The sequence below is a fragment of the Ranitomeya imitator genome, chromosome 4 (genome assembly GCF_032444005.1).
Source record: "Ranitomeya imitator isolate aRanImi1 chromosome 4, aRanImi1.pri, whole genome shotgun sequence".
Classification (NCBI taxonomy): Eukaryota; Metazoa; Chordata; class Amphibia; order Anura; family Dendrobatidae; genus Ranitomeya; species Ranitomeya imitator.
Genome location: NC_091285.1, coordinates 540066964 through 540086610, shown reverse-complemented (window position 1 = coordinate 540086610; position 19647 = coordinate 540066964). Strand labels below are relative to the sequence as shown.

At 45.5% G+C, this 19647-nt stretch overlaps 1 protein-coding gene across 1 annotated transcript; it reads right to left on the bottom strand.

Moving 5' to 3' along the window:
* Positions 1-241: 241 nt before the first annotated feature.
* On the bottom strand, positions 242-19616 carry MRPL46 (mitochondrial ribosomal protein L46). The gene is made up of 4 exons (XM_069766236.1): positions 19381-19616; positions 13470-13665; positions 9914-10087; positions 242-552 (listed from the first exon to the last, which is right to left on the bottom strand). Exons 1-4 carry the CDS (start codon positions 19594-19596, stop codon positions 302-304), a joined length of 837 nt encoding a protein of 278 aa, XP_069622337.1. The 5' UTR covers positions 19597-19616; the 3' UTR covers positions 242-301.
* Between the last annotated feature and the right edge of the window lie 31 nt (positions 19617-19647).

Genomic DNA, 19647 nt, shown 5'->3' with positions numbered 1-19647 from the left:
ACGATCAGAAGGCTAGAGAATACATTTCAAAAACCTGACCGGCACATCCAAACATAGACTCAGTGTGAACAGGTGCTGAACCCAGAGTCGCCAACTCGTATATAGTTAAGTAAATAAGGCAGCACACTGCAGCGCTAAAACATGCAAACTCCTCCTGGATAAATCAATGTGATCGCATAACCACTACTTGCATAAACACGTTTGAGAAGAGAACTGATGCAAAGAAATAAATCACAACATGTATTTTCCCATAGTTAGACAAAGTTTTTATTAGCATATTTACACAATTGTATACTATATATTATACCTCTATTACAAACTTATACACTTCAGATAGATATGCTGGTTTTAAATAGTCCTTGAGTTCATCCTTACTAACCCAAACATAATCTCCCTTTTTCTTATTTGTGGGTGCAGATTTGTTCTTGAGCAGAGCTTTGAAAAAGAAAACCTTAGCTCCCATCTTATCTTCATTTCGCAACGCTTTGGGAAACTTGTACTTGTAGAAGCCACATGGGGCATTGCCTAAGAAATGAGCCTCAATGCTATTTTCTGTGGAAAGAAAAAAAAAAAAACGTTAGAGATGGTAGATACTGTAGATGGGCTGTGTCCATTCACATTGCAAGGCCATCAGAATCCCCCAACATTTCACTGTGGCTTATAGTCATACAGAATGAAAGTGCCAACAAGTGTATAGGTGGGGATCAAGCCCTGTGATCGCTCTTCATTCCACCACTCAACATTCCCTTATTGAAAGGTCTTGCTGAGTAACTAAACATATGAGATTTTTCATTTTTGTGCCCTCTTAATTGCAAGTTGATCAGCAGAGGTCTAGGTTTTGAGACCCCTACTGATTACTCATACCCCCTTCCCCTCCAGAGTTAAAGGCAGCTCAAGAGACAGGAGGGCACAACTCACAAATAAAGCAGATAAAATAGAAAACCACACTTCTCTATTGAATCCATACTGCACGCTGTGTGCACGCTCAAGCAGGAGTTTTGTGCTCCCGTCTCCTGAGCTGAACGCTTATTGGGTGGGAGGCGAATAAGTGATCAGTGGGGGTTTCAGGAACCGGACACCCCCAAATATTGTACTTAAACAGATACAAAAAAAAAAACAACAACAACCACCCAAAGGTTTAGTTACTCAAGTAAAATCTAGCATCACACCTGGACAGTCTAGTTTGATTTACGGCATCTAAAACTTTGGTGAAAGATCCTAGATCAAAAATTTGAAGGTTGGGACTTGTATGACTGATTATGTGTCTTCACTTTCAGACTGGAAAATGCTTAAAAGGAATGCCCACTACTTGGACAACTCTTTCTCAATTCCTCGGTCCCTCACCCCCAGTATAACACTTAATGTCAACTACGAGCCCTACGAGCAAGGTCTGCTTTAGCTCTCCCGGGCTTGAGTCACAATGTTATCCCTGCAGCCAACCAGTGCTGGATTCACTCTCCTAAGGAGGTAATTGAAATCAGGAGGAAGTAAGGGCTGCGGCTGCTCTCCCAATTCCTTTGGCTATCTTGATTTGTCCGGAGGAGGAGATCGTGACACCAGTGATGGCTGACAATGTCAAGGGAGCTCCAGGAGAGCTAGTGCAGACACTGCTGGAATGGCGCCAGCACCGAGAAAAGGTTTTATTATTTTACTGGGGTAAAAACATAGGGATTGACATGGGCTTGTCCGAGTAGTGGAGTGTCCTTTGAAGTGTACCTATCACTTCCTGGTATTTTATGACGTAAAAGACCACCAAATTATACAATCTTTCTCACGTATAATTTGAGGAACTAAAACAAAATTATTACCTAATTTAGTTAGTAAAGTTCTGGTCCTTTCAGAAATGGAGACTAAAGTGTGCTGAAATATACGCTGTATGGAGGAGAAGGAGTGTGCAGCACGTACACACAGGCGAAGGTTGTGCTGCTCTTTACAATCATGCTGGATGTCATTATGAAAGTAACATGGATTGCTGTGCAATCTGCAACAGCAAAGTGCTGGGCAATTAAAGGGGTTGTTTATTCAGTTTGGAAGTTATCCCTCACCCTATTCTTAAATTGCTGTCTGCCCGACCAATCCAGAGAACTGGAGCGGTCGATCATGCACACCACTGCGTTATTCATTCTTAACCCCTTCCCGACCCATGACGCCACGTAGGCGTCATGAAAGTCGGTGCCAATCCGACCCATGACGCCTATGCGGCGTCATGGAAAGATCGCGTCCCTGCAGGCCGGGTGAAAGGGTTAACTCCCATTTCACCCGATCTGCAGGGACAGGGGGAGTGGTAGTTTAGCCCAGGGGGAGTGGCTTCACCCCCTCGTGGCTACGATCGCTCTGATTGGCTGTTGAAAGTGAAACTGCCAATCAGAGCGATTTGTAATATTTCACCTATTATAACGGGTGAAATATTACAATCCAGCCATGGCCGATGCTGAAATATCATCGGCCATGGCTGGAAATACTAATGTGCCCCCACCCCACCCCACCGATCGCCCCCGCAGCCCCCCGATCTGGCCGGTACACTGCTCCGGCTCCCCTCCGTCCTGTGCTCCGCTCCCCCCGTGCTCCAATCACCCCCCCTGCATTCCGATCCACCCCCCCCCCCGTGCTCCGTTCCACCCCCCCGTGCTCCATTCCAGCCCCCCCGTGCTCCGTTCCACGCCCCCCGGTGCTCCGTTCCACCCCTCCCGCGCTCCGATTCCCCCCCCCCCCCGTGCTCCGATCCCCCTCCCCGTGGTCCCCCCCACCCCATCATACTTACCGATCCAGCCGGGGTCCCGTCCGTCTTCTCCCTGGGCGCCGCCATCTTCCAAAATGGCAGGCGCATGCGCAGTGCGCCCGCCGAATCTGCCGGCCGGCAGATTCGTTTCAAAGTGCATTTTGATCACTGAGATATAATCTCAGTGATCAAAATAAAAAAAATAATAAATGACCCCCCCCCCCTTTGTCACCCCCATAGGTAGGGACAATAAAAAAATAAAGAAATTTTTTTTTTCCCACTAATGTTAGAATAGGGTTAGGGTTAGGGGTAGGGTTAGGGCTAGGGGTAGGGTTAGGGGTAGGGTTAGGGCTAGGGGTAGGGTTAGGGGTAGGGTTAGGGGTAGGGTTAGGGCTAGGGTTAGGGCTAGGGTTAGGGTTAGGGTTTCGGTATGTGCACACGTATTCTGGTCCTCTGCGGATTTTTCCGCTGCGGATTTGATAAATCCGCAGTGCTAAACCGCTGCGGATTTATGGCGGATTTACCGCGTTTTTTTCTGCGCATTTCACTGCGGTTTTACAACTGCGATTTTATATTGGAGCAGTTGTAAAACCGCTGCGGAATCCGCACAAAGAAGTGACATGCTGCGGAATGTAAACCGCTGCGTTTCCGTGCAGTTTTTCCGCAGCATGTGTACAGCGATTTTTGTTTCCCATAGGTTTACATTGAACTGTAAACTCATGGGAAACTGCTGCGGATCCGCAGCGTGTGCACATACCTTTAGAATTAGGCTATGTGCACACGGTGCAGATTTGGCTGCGGATTCGCAGCAGTGTTCCATCAGGTTTACAGTACCATGTAAACATATGAAAAACCAAATCCGCTGTGCCCATGGTGCGGAAAATACCGCGCGGGAACGCTGTGTTGTATTTTCCGCAGCATGTCAATTCTTTGTGCGGATTCCGCAGCGTTTTACACCTGTTCCTCAATAGGAATCCGCAGGTGAAATCCGCACAAAAAACACTGGAAATCCGCTGAAAATCCGCAGGTAAAACGCAGTGCCTTTTACCCGCGGATTTTTCAAAAATGGTGCGGAAATATCTCACACGAATCCGCAACGTTGGCACATAGCCTTAGGGTTAGGGTTGGAATTAGGGTTGTGGTTAGGGTTAGGGGTGTGTTGGGGTTAGGGGTGTGTTGGAGTTAGGGTTGTGATTAGGGTTATGGCTACAGTTGGGATTAGGGTTAGGGGTGTGTTGGGGTTAGTGTTGGAGGTAGAATTGAGGGGTTACCACTGTTTAGGCACATCAGGGGTCTCCAAACGCAACATGGCGCCACCATTGATTCCAGCCAATCTCGTATTCAAAAAGTCAAATGGTGCTCCCTCACTTCCGAGCCCTGAAGTGTGCCCAAACAGTGGTTTACCCCCACATATGGGGTACCAGCATACTCAAGACAAACTGCGCAACAATTACTGGGGTCCAATTTCTCCTGTTACCCTTGTGAATCTAAAAAAATGCTTGCTAAAACATAATTTTTGAGGAAAGAAAAATGATTTTTTATTTTCACGGCTCTGCGTTGTAAACGTCTGTGAAGCACTTGGGGGTTCAAAGTGCTCAACACATATCTAGATAAGTTCCTTGGGGGGTCTAGTTTCTAAAATGGTGTCATTTCTGGGGGTTTCTACTGTTTAGGCACATCAGGGGCTCTGCAAACGCAACGTGACGCCCACAGAGCATTCCATCAAAGTCTGCTTTTCCAAACGTCACTACTTCACTTCCGAGCCTCGGCATGTGCCCAAACAGTGGTTTACCCCCACATATGGGGTATCAGCGTACTCAGGAGAAACTGGACAACAACTTTTGGGGTCCAATTTCTTCTGTAACCCTTGGGAAAATAAAAAATTCTGGGCTAAATAATTATTTTTGAGGAAAGAAAACGTATTGTTTTCACGGCTCTGCATTATAAACTTCTATGAAGCACTTGGGGGTTCAAAGTGCTCACCACACATCTAGATAAGTTCCTTTGGGGGTCTAGTTTCCAAAATGGGGTCACTTGTGGGGGGTTTCTACTGTTAAGCCACATCAGGGGCTCTGCAAACGCAACGTGACGCCCACAGAGCATTCCATCAAAGTCTGCTTTTCCAAACGTCACTACTTCACTTCCGAGCCTCGGCATGTGCCCAAACAGTGGTTTACCCCCACATATGGGGTATCAGCGTACTCAGGAGAAACTGGACAACAACTTTTGGGGTCAAATTTCTCCTGTTACCCTTGGGAAAATAAAAAATTGCAGGCTAAAAGATCATTTTTGAGAAAATAATTTTTTTTTTTATTTTCATGGCTCTGCGTTATAAACTTCTGTGAAGCACTTGGGGGTTCAAAGTCCTCACCACACATCTAGATTAGTTCCTTTGGGGGTCTAGTTTCCAAAATGGTGTCATTTCTGGGGGATCTCCAATGTTTAGGCACACAGGGGCTCTCCAAACGTGACATGGTGTCCGCTAATGATTGGAGCTAATTTTCCATTTAAAAAGCCAAATGGCGTGCCATCCCTTCCAAGCCCTGCCGTGCGCCCAAACAGTGGTTTACCCCCACATATCGAGTATCAGCATACTCAGGACAAACTGGACAACAATATTTGGGGTCCAAGTTCTCCTATTATCCTTGGCAAAATAGGAAATTCCAGGCTAAAAAATCATTTTTGAGGAAAGAAAAATTATTTTTTATTTTCATGGCTCTGCGTTATAAACTTCTGTGAAGCACCTGGGGGTTTAAAGTGCTCAATATGCATCTAGATAAGTTCCTTGGGGGGTCTAGTTTCCAAAATGGGGTCACTTGTGGGGGAGCTCCAATGAGGTATCGACGTACTCGGGAGAAATTGCCCAACAAATTTTACGATCCATTTTATCCTACTGCCCATGTGAAAATGAAAAAATTGAGGCGAAAATAATTTTTTTGTGAAAAAAAAGTACTTTTTCATTTTTACAGATCAATTTGTGAAGCACCTGAGGGTTTAAAGTGCTCACTAGGCATCTAAATAAGTTCCTTGGGGGGTCTAGTTTCCAAAATGGGGTCACTTGTGGGGGAGCGCCAATGTTTAGGCACACAGGAGCTATCCAAACGCGACATGGTGTCCGCTAACGATGGAAATAATTTTTCATTCAAAAAGTCAAATGGCGCTCCTTCCCTTCCGAGCCTTACCATGTGCCCAAACAGTGGTTTTCCCCCACATGTGAGGTATTGGTGTACTCAGGAGAAATTGCCCAACACATTTTAGGATCCATTTTATCCTGTTGCCCATGTGAAAATGAAAAAATTGAGGCTAAAAGAATTTTTTTGTGAAAAAAAAGTACTTTTTCATTTTTACGGATCAATTTGTGAAGCACCTGGGGGTTCAAAGTGCTCACTATGCATCTAGATAAGTTCCTTGGGATGTCTAGTTTCCAAAATGGGGTCACTTGTGGGGGAGCTCCAATTTTTAGGCACACGGGGGCTCTCCAAACGTGACATGGTGTCCGCTAAAGAGTGGAGCCAATTTTTGATTCAAAAAGTCAAATGGCGCTCCTTCCCTTCCAAGCCCTGCCGTGCGCCCAAACAGTGGTTTACCCCCACATATGAGGTATCAGCGTACTCAGGACAAATTGGACAACAACTTTCGTGGTTCAGTTTCTCCTTTTACCATTGGGAAAATAAAAAAATTGTTGCTAAAAGATAATTTTTGTGACTAAAAAGTTAAATGTTCATTTTTTCCTTCCATGTTGCTTCTGCTGCTGTGAAGCACCTGAAGGGTTAATAAACTTCTTGAATGTGGTTTTGAGTACCTTGAGGGGTGCAGTTTTTAGAATGGTGTCACTTTTGGGTATTTTCAGCCATATAGACCCGTCAAACTGACTTCAAATGTGAGGTGGTCCCTAAAAAAAATGGTTTTGTAAATTTCGTTGTAAAAATGACAAATCGCTGGTCAAATTTTAACCCTTATAACTTCCTAACAAAAAAAAATTTTGTTTCCAAAATTGTGCTGATGTAAAGTAAACATGTGGGAAATGTTATTAACTATTTTGTGTCACATATCTCTCTGGTTTAACAGAATAAAAATTCAAAATGTGAAAATTGCGAAATTTTCAAAATTTTCGCCAAATTTCCGTTTTTATCACAAATAAACGCAGAATTTATTGACCTAAATTTACCACTAACATGATGCCCAATATGTCACGAAAAAACAATCTCAGAACCGCTAGGATCCGTTGAAGCGTTCCTGAGTTATTACCTCATAAAGGGACACTGGTCAGAATTGCAAAAAACGGCATGGTCTTTAAGGTCAAAATAGGCTGGGTCATGAAGGGGTTAATAGAAGTGGGGAAGCCCTGCTAAACGCTGTGCTCCGCTATCTATGGTGGTCATAGAGAATTAATGTAAGTGCACATGATTGACTACCTCTCCATTCATTAGGGGCCAATTTTTTTTTTTTTAAATCTGATGTCACTTTATGTAATAACTGGAACGCTTCAAGATAACCCATTGATTTTGAGAATCTTTTTGTGACACATTATACTTTATGATAATGGTAAATTTAGGTTTGGAAACTTGGGCTGAAAGGTGGCAGATGAGGTTTAACAATGATAAATGTAAGGTTATACACATGGGAAGAAGGAATCAATGTCACCATTACACACTGAATGGGAAACCACTGGGTAAATCTGACAGGGAGAAGGACTTGGGGATCCTAGTTAATGATAAACTTACCTGGAGCAGCCAGTGCCAGGCAGCAGCTGCCAAGGCAAACAGGATCATGGGGTGCATTAAAAGAGGTCTGGATACACATGATGAGAGCATTATACTGCCTCTGTACAAATCCCTAGTTAGACCGCACATGGAGTACTGTGTCCAGTTTTGGGCACCGGTGCTCAGGAAGGATATAATGGAACTAGAGAGAGTACAAAGGAGGGCAACAAAATTAATAAAGGGGATGGGAGAACTACAATACCCAGATAGATTAGCGAAATTAGGATTATTTAGTCTAGAAAAAAGACGACTGAGGGGCGATCTAATAACTATGTATAAGTATATAAGGGGACAATACAAATATCTCGCTGAGGATCTGTTTATACCAAGGAAGGTGACGGGCACAAGGGGGCATTCTTTGCGTCTGGAGGAGAGAAGGTTTTTCCACCAATATAGAAGAGGATTCTTTACTGTTAGGGCAGTGAGAATCTGGAATTGCTTGCCTGAGGAGGTGGTGATGGCGAACTCAGTCGAGGGGTTCAAGAGAGGCCTGGATGTCTTCCTGGAGCAGAACAATATTGTATCATACAATTAGGTTCTGTAGAAGGACGTAGATCTGGGGATTTATTATGATGGAATATAGGCTGAACTGGATGGACAAATGTCTTTTTTTCGGCCTTACTAACTATGTTACTATATGTTTTCCATTTATAAATATATCAGAAATGTGACATTTTAAAAAACAGAAAAACTGACCGGCACATCAAGAACTAGTCTGAACAGGTGCATACAAAAAAAAAAGCAACTTGTATATCAAATCACATCAGGTTCCGACCAACCCATAAATATAGGCTTTACCAAGAGAGGTGTTTATATTCACCCATGCATTCAGATATTAGCCATAGGTAAGTGTTCAAACTAGGCAGTTAGGTCAGGGACCCATACAATTCATGAGATTACCTTGACAATGGTTGATGGGCTCGTTTTTTTTCCCTAAATTTCAAAAGCCATTTTGCTATTCCCGCTTCATGTATTTCACATTGACTTGCTTTAACGCAATTGAGTGCTACCATTTTCGTACTTTGATTTTAAAAAACGTGCAATTTTTGAAACTTTGAATGATTATCCCTTTAATCTAGATAGTCATACCACACAACAACATTAATAAATATAATTTCACTCAGGTCTGCTTTACATCAGCAACATTTGTAAAATGTTTTATTTTGTTAGCATTTTAGGTTTAAAAAAATGTATCAGTAATTTTTCAAGGAAATTTACCAAACTTATTTTTTAGGGACTTGTTCAGTTTTGAAGTGACTTTAGGGGTCCAATATATTGGAAACCCACAAAAGTGATACCATTTTAAAAACCGTGCCCCTCAACGTATTCAGAATTGCTTTCAGGTAGTTCATTAAGCCTTCAGATAGTTCTCAGGAATTAATGCAAAGTGGCATCACAGGAATAAAAAAAGTTTATTTTTACCACCTAACTTGTGATAACTTTTGAACAGGCCACAATAGCTGGCAGACCAAGTCCACTATTTGGTCGTGAACTGCCATGGCAAACATCAGGACCACATGATCAAGATCTCTGGAAGCCAGTGGGATTAAAAAAGGAGCCTCCCAAGCGGTGTTAATGATCTAGACCAGAGGTCCCCAACTCCAGTCCTCAAGGCCCACTAACAGGTCATGTTTTCAGGATTTCCTTTGCATTGCACAGGTGATGCAATTATTACCTGGGCAAGACTAAGGAAATCCTGAAAACATGACCTGTTGGTGGGCCTTGAGGACTGGAGTTGGGGACCTCTGATCTAGACGCCAGTCATTATTGACAGCAGCATTTAAGGGGTCAAACGACCATAGTCGAGGCTACCACTGATCGTGGTTGGTGCAGCAAGTTGTCAGATATAGAGTACAGCTGCTGGATTGACCCCAGTCGGGGGTGCTAGTCTCATATCGCAGGTCAGTAAAAAGACGTATTGGTGGCTACTAAGAGGTTAATATCCAAACTTGGAACAACAGCTTTAATTGAAATAATTAAAATAGCTCGTTGCCTCACTTCTGCACAATTTGGATTTTAGCGCCACCTCCTAAGGCAGCACCATAAGGATAGAGCTATAGTTTAGCTCTGCCACATTACAAACCCTCTCATCAGCTCTGATGTACTGCCCTTCCCCTCAACATTACAATTGCAGCCAGGTATACTTTCCTCTGAAAGGCTCCAGAATATTAGAGAAAATGTAGTTAGGAGATGCGGCTTGTGATGAGTCTGGTGCCGTCCCCATCCAGCATCTCACAACGTCGCTCCAAGTGATTGCCAGGTTTTTTCCATAGCAATAGATCTGTGAATTTCCTAAAGCAGCGTTTCACAGAATTGTGTACCTGGCTGCAATCGTGCTGCGAGACTCCGACTCGTGACGTCTGTCCCCTTTAAGGAGGGTTTAAACAACGCGGTTCCCGGTCTTGCACCCCAAGCTGAATAAAGTGGATACCTGATACGTTAGAAAGGGCTCGCTCTGCTGTCTGCCTCATGGTTTCTCCAGCCATCCACTCAACCTGAGGGAACATCCAGACTTCTTCATTGCCAATCTTTTCTTTAACCAATAGAACTAAAGGGTTTTCTAGTTTCCTGTGGAGCGATGACCGATCATTCTGTTCATCTGCTTCTGTAACAAACGGAATATAGAGCGATTATGATTGAATTGTCGCAAATATTACATTATACCCACCAGAATTGTGCCATCAACACTACGGAGCCCCTATTAGTAGCCCCCAGAGGCATTAAATATCACTCCTATCTAATGTGGCCATACAGTGAGCTATGAAATGAAGTCAATGGAAAATGCGAACTAAGCTGCTGCTACTCTCTGGCAGTGATTTCTGTGCCAAGAGAACAAAGGATCCTCTGACATAAAGGGTGGGGATGACCACATACACATAAGATGCTCAGCCAAGTTCAATGATAATGGTGGGTTCAGCTGTCATTTATATTAAGTTTAAGGCCAGACCTAGAGCACAAAAAAGGCAGAGCTCAGGCTGTGCCACTACAATGAATTAGGCAATCAAATCCTACGACCGGCATTGGCCAAAAACCTGGAAGCATTCCTGGGAACTAGAGCATGGCATGACATGACACAGCCTATAGGCTACAAAGTGCTGATTTTTTAACTTGGACATCGCACAATGATGAAAGCAACTGTTTAAGGTCAAGCGTTCTAGAAGCAGCAGAAATCTGGAGTTAGGAGAGCTGCTAGTGAATAACAGGTCAGTGGATGAACCAAGAGCGTTGCAAGGGTTATTCCCATCCTAGCAAGTTATAACCCATTGTAAGGCCAGACTTGCGAGTGTGATGTTAGAAACTCGCGCAAGTCTCTCGCATCAATATCCGGCACTCGGGATCGGAGTGTGCAGCTGCATAGAAATACATACAGCCACACACTCCGGTCTGAGTGCTGGCGGCAGTGCCAGGTATTGATGCGAGAGACTTGTGCGAGTTTCTCGCATCACACTTGCAAGTCTGACCTTGGCCTAATGGATGAGCTCTCTGGTAGACGCTGGTGTGCAGACAAGGATCTTGATCTTTGGTTCAAAACAAAAGGGCAGTTTATTAAATATCCACAAACCATCTAGCTTAACAAAACACAGCAGCCTCTTCTGGGTACAAAAGGTATAAGAAACCAAAACGAAAAATAAGAAAAATAAACACATATATAGCCACGCAAGCAAGGTCTTTCTCCATACACACATCACCCTAATGAGACAGCCTGGCTACTTTACAGAGGCTGTGCCACATCCAAGGCTGGAGATATGGGAGCCGACAGTCCCACCCATTTCTGACTGCTCCCAAAAACCAAACCCTTGCTACGCCCCATTAACCCGCTCTGCACTACTTGTACTGGAGCCTGCTATTTTCAGTCTTTCCATCACTGAGGCTAAAGGCCCCTTCACATTAAGCGACGCTGCAGCGATACCGACAACGATCCGGATCGCTGCAGCATCGCTGTTTGGTCGCTGGAGAGCTGTCACACAGACCGCTCTCCAGCGACCAACGATGCCGGTAACCAGGGTAAATATCGGGTAACTAAGCGCAGGGCCGCGCTTAGTAACCCGATGTTTACCCTGGATACCATGCTAAAAGTAAAAAAAAACAAACACTAGATACTTACCTAACGCTGTCTGTCCTCCAGCGCTGCGCTCTGCTTCTCTGCTCTCCTCCTGTACTGTCTGTGAGCCGGAAAGCAGAGCGGTGACGTCACCGCTCTTCTTTCCGGCTCACAGACAGTACAGGAGGAGTGCAGAGCACAGCGCTGGAGGACAGACAGCGTTAGGTAAGTATCTAGTGTTTGTTTTTTTTTACTTTTAGCATGGTATCCAGGGTAAACATCGGGTTACTAAGCGCGGCCCTGCGCTTAGTTACCCGATGTTTACCCTGGTTACCAGTGAAGACATCGCTGGATCGGTGTCACACACGCCGATCCAGCGATGTCTCCAGGGAGTCCAGCGACGAAATAAAGTTCTGGACTTTGTTCAGCGACCAACGATCTCCCAGCAGGGGCCTGATCATTGGTCGCTGTCACACAGAACGATTTCATTAACGATATCGTTGCTACGTCACAAATAGCAACGATATCGTTAACAATATCATTATGTGTGAAGGTACCTTAATTGTCACACACACACACACACACATCACCCCAGGAGAACCTGTCTGGCTGCAAACCTACACCATCTGATTGCTGGGGCTGATTCTATTATGGGGCTCTGAAGTGGATGCTTGTTAGTGCTCCATTTCCCTGTCTATGGGACCACCAGGAATAGCTCAGGACAGCGCTCACCTGGTGGTCCAATAGGCAATAAATGAAGTGGTGGATCAATGCGTGCAGTCACCTTTCTTTTTAAAACCCTGTTCTCGGAATTAGTGGGATTTCCAGTGATCAGCAAATTACCTATTCTGTAAATACATGATTTAATATACTTGCTTATAGGCTATTCTGCATAGGTTTATATATATTACTGCCCCAATGGGGCTCACAATTAAAGGGAACCTGTCACCCCTCCCCCCCCAGGCATTTTTAACTAAGAGCCACCTTGTGCAGCAGTAATGCTGCATTCTGACAAGGTGGCTCTTTTAGTTCTGGGTGCTGTAACTGCCGAAATAATCAGTTTTGTAATTTGTCCTAAATACCTTTTCTTCAGTCAAGGAGGCAGGCCTTTCCCCCCTGCTGCAGACGCCACACAGCAGTCACTCAAATCTTCTTGGTGCCGGGCGCCGCCTCCTCACCGCTGTTTTGAAATGAGCCGGCGCCTGCGCTCTTTTCTCCTGCCTTGGGCAGGCGCAGTGAGCGCTGCCCATCCTCTGTCCTCATATGCAGTCCAGCTGACTGCGCCTGTGCAGCCGCCCTGCCTGTGAATCCCAGCCCCGTAGTATGTATGAATAAATAAGAAGACACTGAGGGGCTGGGATTCACAGGCAGGGCGTCCGCACAGGCGCAGTCAGCGGGACTGCATATGAGGACAGAGGATGGGCAGCGCTCACTGCGCCTGCCCAAGGCAGGAGAAAAGAGCGCAGGCGCCGGCTCATTTCAAAACAGCGGTGAGGAGGCGGCGCCCGGCGCCAAGAAGATTTGAGTGACGGCTGTGTGGAGTCTGCAGCAGGGGGGAAAGGTCTGCCTCCTTGACTGAAGAAAAGGTATTTAGGACAAATTACAAAACTGATTATTTCGGCAGTTACAGCACCCAGAACTAAAAGAGCCACCTTGTCAGAATGCAGCATTACTGCTGCACAAGGTGGCTCTTTTAGTTAAAACCGCCTGGAGGGGTGTGACAGGTTCCCTTTAAGGCATCAGATTCTGAACTTTTGTGAGCGCATCATACCATGGACATTGTGGTCACATTTTGCGTTATGTGACTGCGCTGTCCACTGTGCTGATTGTGTGAAAGACCTTGTAAATGTGAAAAAAGGCATGTCATTTTGTAAATTTCCTCCCTGTTTAATATTGTCAGTCGCCATATCTACATATCGAGCTGCCTGTGGGAAGGGAACAATACCGGTTACTCTTGGAGCAAGCTTCATTTGCTTCCATTTTTGTTCCCATGTATCCTCCATGTCTTGCGCCATCACAATGTCCTGCTCCTCCTCTTCATCATCAGAATCATAGGTATCAGACTGCTTCCTCCGCAGACGCTCTGCATCTTTCATAAGCTGGAGCTCGTGATCTGAATGGAAACTTTTCTCCAAGTCAATCTGGAATATACCAAGAATATGACAATAAACCTCCACATGCTGATTAGCGGATGAGCAATAGCTACCTCTCCTAGGTCCTGACTCATCCCCATGTCTAAGCAAGGATTCTGGCACAAAACACTTTCAATTGTTGCAAAACGTTTGTGTAATTTACAGTCATGCAAAAATTTTGCAACTTTGGTGTTTTTACGCCAATCACAGACAGCTTTGCCAAAATGGGCAAATCAGGAGTGGGACGGGTTGGAATGAAGCCCACTGCCAGGCAATTTGGCAAAACCGCACTTTAGTGGCATGAGCATTTCTGGTACAAGCACACAGCACTTATAAAGTGTGCCCAATTCATTAACATATGCCTCTTCATTAATTAGGTGCATCTTACGCCTATGGTCTCCCCAGTAGAACCGGCGTACAAATCAACCTTCTTAATTAATCAGGCCCATATTGTATCTGCTGCAAGGTGCTAACTTCAGCATTACCCTGGATTTACACCAACCCTCTGTGATCCAGGAAGGGACTGACTACCAGACAATACTCACAGAGGACAATGTCCCAATAATAGCCGGCAGTTAGTGGCCTATTGTACTTGCTCCACAGGCTTCACACGTCACCAGGCCAACCGTCCCATCAGCCCTGCTCGACTACATTACATGGCAGTGGTCAGTGTGTCACCATCTACAGTAATAGTAATGGTTGAGAGATTGTTCCCTAATGAATGAAACACGAACTTGTGAGGCAGTTTTCTCACTCTAGAAATCGGCAGAAAAAAAAAATTAGGTGACTTAACATCTACGGTTACATTTCTGGGGGTCTATTTGACCACCAATGACCTAGAGCTCAATTTTCATTGACCAATAATCCATTTAGGTGTATACCATACAGGGGATGTATGAAGTCTCCCAAAAATCATAATACCCATTTACAGAAGTCTTTCCCTGTACCAGGTGATGATACACTGGTACCATACGCCACCAACATCCCATCAGTGAGGGCCCAATGCAGGTAATGGCAGCAGACTGACTATTATCTTGGTATGTAGAAGAAAATGCGGCAGCACTCACCGAAGGTTGCGTGGTCCAAATGCTTTATTGAAGATACTTACAATGAATGTAACATGCTGACGGCACGGGGGAGCAGGAAAGACGAGGAGGTGAGCAGGGAAAGACCTGTGTCTTTCCTTGCTCACCTCCTCGTCTCTCCTGCTCCCCCGTGCCATCAGCATGTTACATTCATTGTAAGTGTCTTCAATAAAGCATTTGGACCACGCAACCTTCCGCGAGTGCTGCCGCATTTTCTTCTACATACCATGGATCTGTTACTTGTTTTCATGCGAGCACCGCCGTTGTGAGGATCGGGCTCTCCTTTCCCACCACGCGTGCATTGGGGCTTGTATTGAAGCGGCTGTGAGGCTTTGCTGTTTTCTTGGATGACTAATTATATATATATATATATATATATATATATATATATATATATATATATATATATATATATATATATATATATATATATATATATATATATCTTCTTCCTTTCTAATTCATGACTTCTTCCTTTCTAATTCTCTTAATCTCCTGGCTCTTACTGAAACTTGGATCCAGCAGTCAGACACCACCGCTGCTGCTGCTCTTTCATATGGTGGACTACACTTTTCTCATACCCCAAGATCAGACAACAGAGCAGGTGGAGGCGTTGGTCTGCTCCTTTCACCCAAATGTACTTTCCAAGTTATCCCCCAAGTACCCTCACTTGTCTTCCCTTCCTTTGAGGTCCATGTGGTCAGACTCTACGTCCCCTTCTCCATGCGAGTGGCGGTGGTGTATCGTCCTCCCGGCCCCTCTCATCAGTTCCTGGATCACTTTGCCACCTGGCTTCCACACTTTCTCTCCTGTGACACCCCCACCCTTATCATGGGTGATTTCAACATCCCCATTGCCTCTCCCCTCTCCCCATCTGCTTCTCACCTTTTATCTCTATCCTCCTCTTTCGGCCTCTCGCAGCATACTAACTCTCCAACACATGAAGATGGAAACTCCCTTGACTTGGTCTTCTCCCGACTTTGCTCAGTGGATGATTTCACAAACTCCCCTCTCCCACTCTCTGACCACAACCTTCTTTCATTCTCTATCAAGAACTGCCATCCCGCTCAGGTCACCCCCACTTTCCACACTTATAGAAACATACAGGCCATTAACACCCAGAAACTTATGAAGAACTTGCAGTCCTCATTGGCCCCAATCTTCTCCATCTCATGTCCTGATTCTGCTCTGAAGCATTACAATGAAACCCTGCAAAGTGCTCTGGATGAAGCTGCTCCTGCTATACATAAAACAACTCGGCACAGACGGCAACAACCGTGGCACACGTTGCAAACACGTTTCCTGCAGCGGTGCTCCAGGTGCGCAGAACGTCTGTGGAGAAAATCTAATCTACCCGAAGATTTCATCCATTATAAGTTCATGCTAAAGACATACAATTCTGCCCTTCACCTCTCCAAACAAACCTACTTCAACACCCTCATCACCTCCTTGTCCAATAACCCTAAACGTCTCTTTGACACGTTCCAGTCCCTACTCAACCCAAGAGAGCAGGCCCCAACCACGGATCTCCGTGCTGACGATCTGGCCAATTACTTCAAAGAAAAAAATTGACCACATTCGACAGGAAATCATCTCCCAATCTCTTCATACCATGCACTGTCCTCTCTCCCCCACTGCATCTAGCTCACTCTCTGACTTTGTACCAGTTACAGAAGAAGAAGTAAGCAGGCTCCTTGCATCTTCTTGCCCGACCACTTGCACCAGTGACCCCATTCCGTCACATCTCCTCCAGTCCCTTTCCCCAGCTGTCACCTCTCACCTAACAAAAATATTCAACCTTTCCCTCAATTCCGGTATTTTTCCCTCCTCATTTAAGCATGCCATCATACATCCATTAATTAAAAAAACCATCTCTCGATCAAAACTGTGCCGCTAATTATAGACCTGTCTCTAATCTTCCCTTCGTCTCTAAACTCCTCGAACGCCTGGTCCACTCCCGTCTTACCCGCTATCTCTCAGATAACTCTCTTCTCGACCCTCTTCAATCTGGCTTCCGCTCTTTACACTCTACTGAAACTGCCCTCACTAAAGTCTCTAATGACCTACTAACAGCTAAATCTAATGGTCACTACTCCATGCTAATTCTCTTGGATCTCTCTGCAGCATTCGATACTGTGGATCATCAGCTCCTCCTCACTATGCTCTTCTCCATCGGCCTCAAGGACACCGTTCTCTCCTGGTTCTCCTCCTATCTCTCTGACCGATCCTTCACTGTATGTTTTGCTGGTTCCTCCTCTCACCTTCCCCTTACTGTTGGGGTTCCTCAAGTATCAGTCCTAGGCCCCCTCCTCTTCTCGTTGTATACTGCCCCTATTGGACAAACAATCAGTAGATTTGGTTTCCAGTACCATCTCTATGCTGACGACACCCAATTATACACCTCTTCTCCTGTTGTCACGCCGACCTTTTTTTTAGAAAACACTAGTGATTGTCTTACCGCTGTCTCTAACATCATGTCCTCCCTCTATCTGAAACTAAACCTGTCAAAAACTGAACTCCTCATGTTCTCTCCCTCTACTAATCTACCTTTGCCTGACATTGCCATCTCCGTGTGCGGTTCCACCATTACTCCAAAGCAACATGCCCGCTGCCTTGGGGTCATCCTTGATTCTGACCTTTCATTCACCCCCCACATCCGATCACTGGCTCGCTCTTCTTACCTGCATCTCAAAAACATTTCTAGAATTCGCCCTTTTCTTACTTTTAACTCTGCAAAAACTCTTACTGTTTCACTTATTCATTCTCGTCTGGACTATTGTAACTCTCTACTAATCGGCCTCCCTCTTACCAAACTTTCCCCGCTCCAATCTGTCCTGAATGCTGCTGCCAGGATCATATTCCTCACCAACCGTTACACCGATGCCTCTACCTTGTGCCAGTCATTACACTGGCTACCCATCCACTCTAGAATCCAGTACAAAACTACTACCCTCATCCACAAAGCACTCCATGGCTCTGCACCACCCTACATCTCCTCTCTGGTCTCAGTCTACCACCCTACCCGTGCCCTCAGCTCCACTAATGACCTGAGGTTAGCATCCTCAATAATCAGAACCTCCCACTCCAGTCTCCAAGACTTTACACGTGCTGCGCCGATTCTTTGGAATTCACTACCTAGGTTAATACGATTAATCCCCACAGTTTTAAGCGTACTCTAAAAACTCATTTGTTCAGACTAGCCTACCGCCTCAATGCATTAACCTAACGATCCCTGTGTGGCCTATTTATAAAAAAACAAAAAAACCAATCAGGTTCCTCGCATCATGTTCTCATGCAGTTAATAGCCCTCTGTGTCTGTACTGCTACATACTTAGGCAGTTAACTGGTTCATGCAGCTGTACATGAACACCCGAGCCTTACACTATGGCTGATCTGAATAATTAAAGCAATTGTTACCATCCACCTCTCGTGTCTCCCCTTTTCCTCATAGTCTTTAAGCTTGCGAGCAGGGCCCTCATTCCTCCTGGTATCTATTTTGAACTGTATTTCTGTTATGCTGTAATGTCTATTGTCTGTACAAGTCCCCTCTATAATTTGTAAAGCGCTGCGGAATATGTTGGTGCTATATAAATAAAAATTATTATTATTATCTTGGCCGGCTGGATCAGTGTGCCATCACCTAGTATGGTGGGTAATGGATGCAGAATTCTTATCATACAACCTCTGTACGAGCCCAACCTGCCCTTCCATTCACAGCACTGGGGTAGAGCGCACTCAGGTACTTGGCCAGCGCCATCCACAGTGGGTGTGGGGTCTCTCCCGTCCCATCATCCCCAGATACACGGCTATACGTGATAACATTGCTGCACCTATCCCAAAACGGTACCGACAAGATGCAGCTCAGCATCCGGTAAGAAAAAGAATATCAGAATGATAAATTAAGATTAGGGGTTTTCTTGCACTATTTTGCTGCGCTTGCACTTTTTTTCCTCATTTTCCTGTGCACTGAACGATAAAATTAATTTCATCATCACAAAATTACAGAAAATCACAACCCGTCCTGCAAAAAAACCAAACCGTCATATGGCGGTCAGCAGAAAAAGAAAAAGGTCATGGCTGTGTGATGAAAGAAGGTGGAAAAACAATAAAGGTATGTGCACACGATGCGGATTTTGCTGCGGATCCGCAGCAGTTTCCCATGCGTTTACAGTTCAATGTAAACCTATGGGAAACCAAAAACGCTACGCCCATGCTGCGGAAAAAAACATGCGGAAACGCTGCGGTTAACATTCCGCAGCATGTCACTTTCTGCGGATTCCGCAGCGGTTTTACAGCTGCCCCTATGGAAAACCGCAGTGAAAACCGGAGAAAATTTGCGGTAAATCCGCAATAAATCTGCAGCAAAAACGCAGCGTTTTTGCCCTGCAGATTTATCAAATGTGCTGCCGAAAAATCCGCAGTGGCCAAGAATACGTGTACACATAGCCTTAATGTCAACATCTCTACGGACATGCAATGATAGGAAACATAGAAGAGCTGGAGAAAGGCCCCGTGCAGCCGAAATGCTGCCTGCAGCACAGACACCGGCCGATTAATAATAGAGCTCACTGCAGTTCCCCTGCTTTCTAGAGCTGACACCAGAGAGCAGCAGCGCCATCTCTCCGGGCTCCCCCTGTACCTGCTTGAGCAGCTCCTCCACCTCCCGCTGTAGCGGCGTCTTGCTCTGAGACACCACCGCCGGCCTCTTCAGACACACAGCCCCGTGCAGCCTCCACGGAGACCCCGTGCTCCCCGGTGCTGAAGCCAAACCCCGGCATCCCGCAACCGAGGCCCGAAAACCCGGTGCCCTGCACCACAGCGCGCCGGTCAGCAGCCTCCGTACAGGCGCAGCCATCTTGTGATCACGTGATGCCGCACGCTGCTGACAGGGCATACTACAGAACGA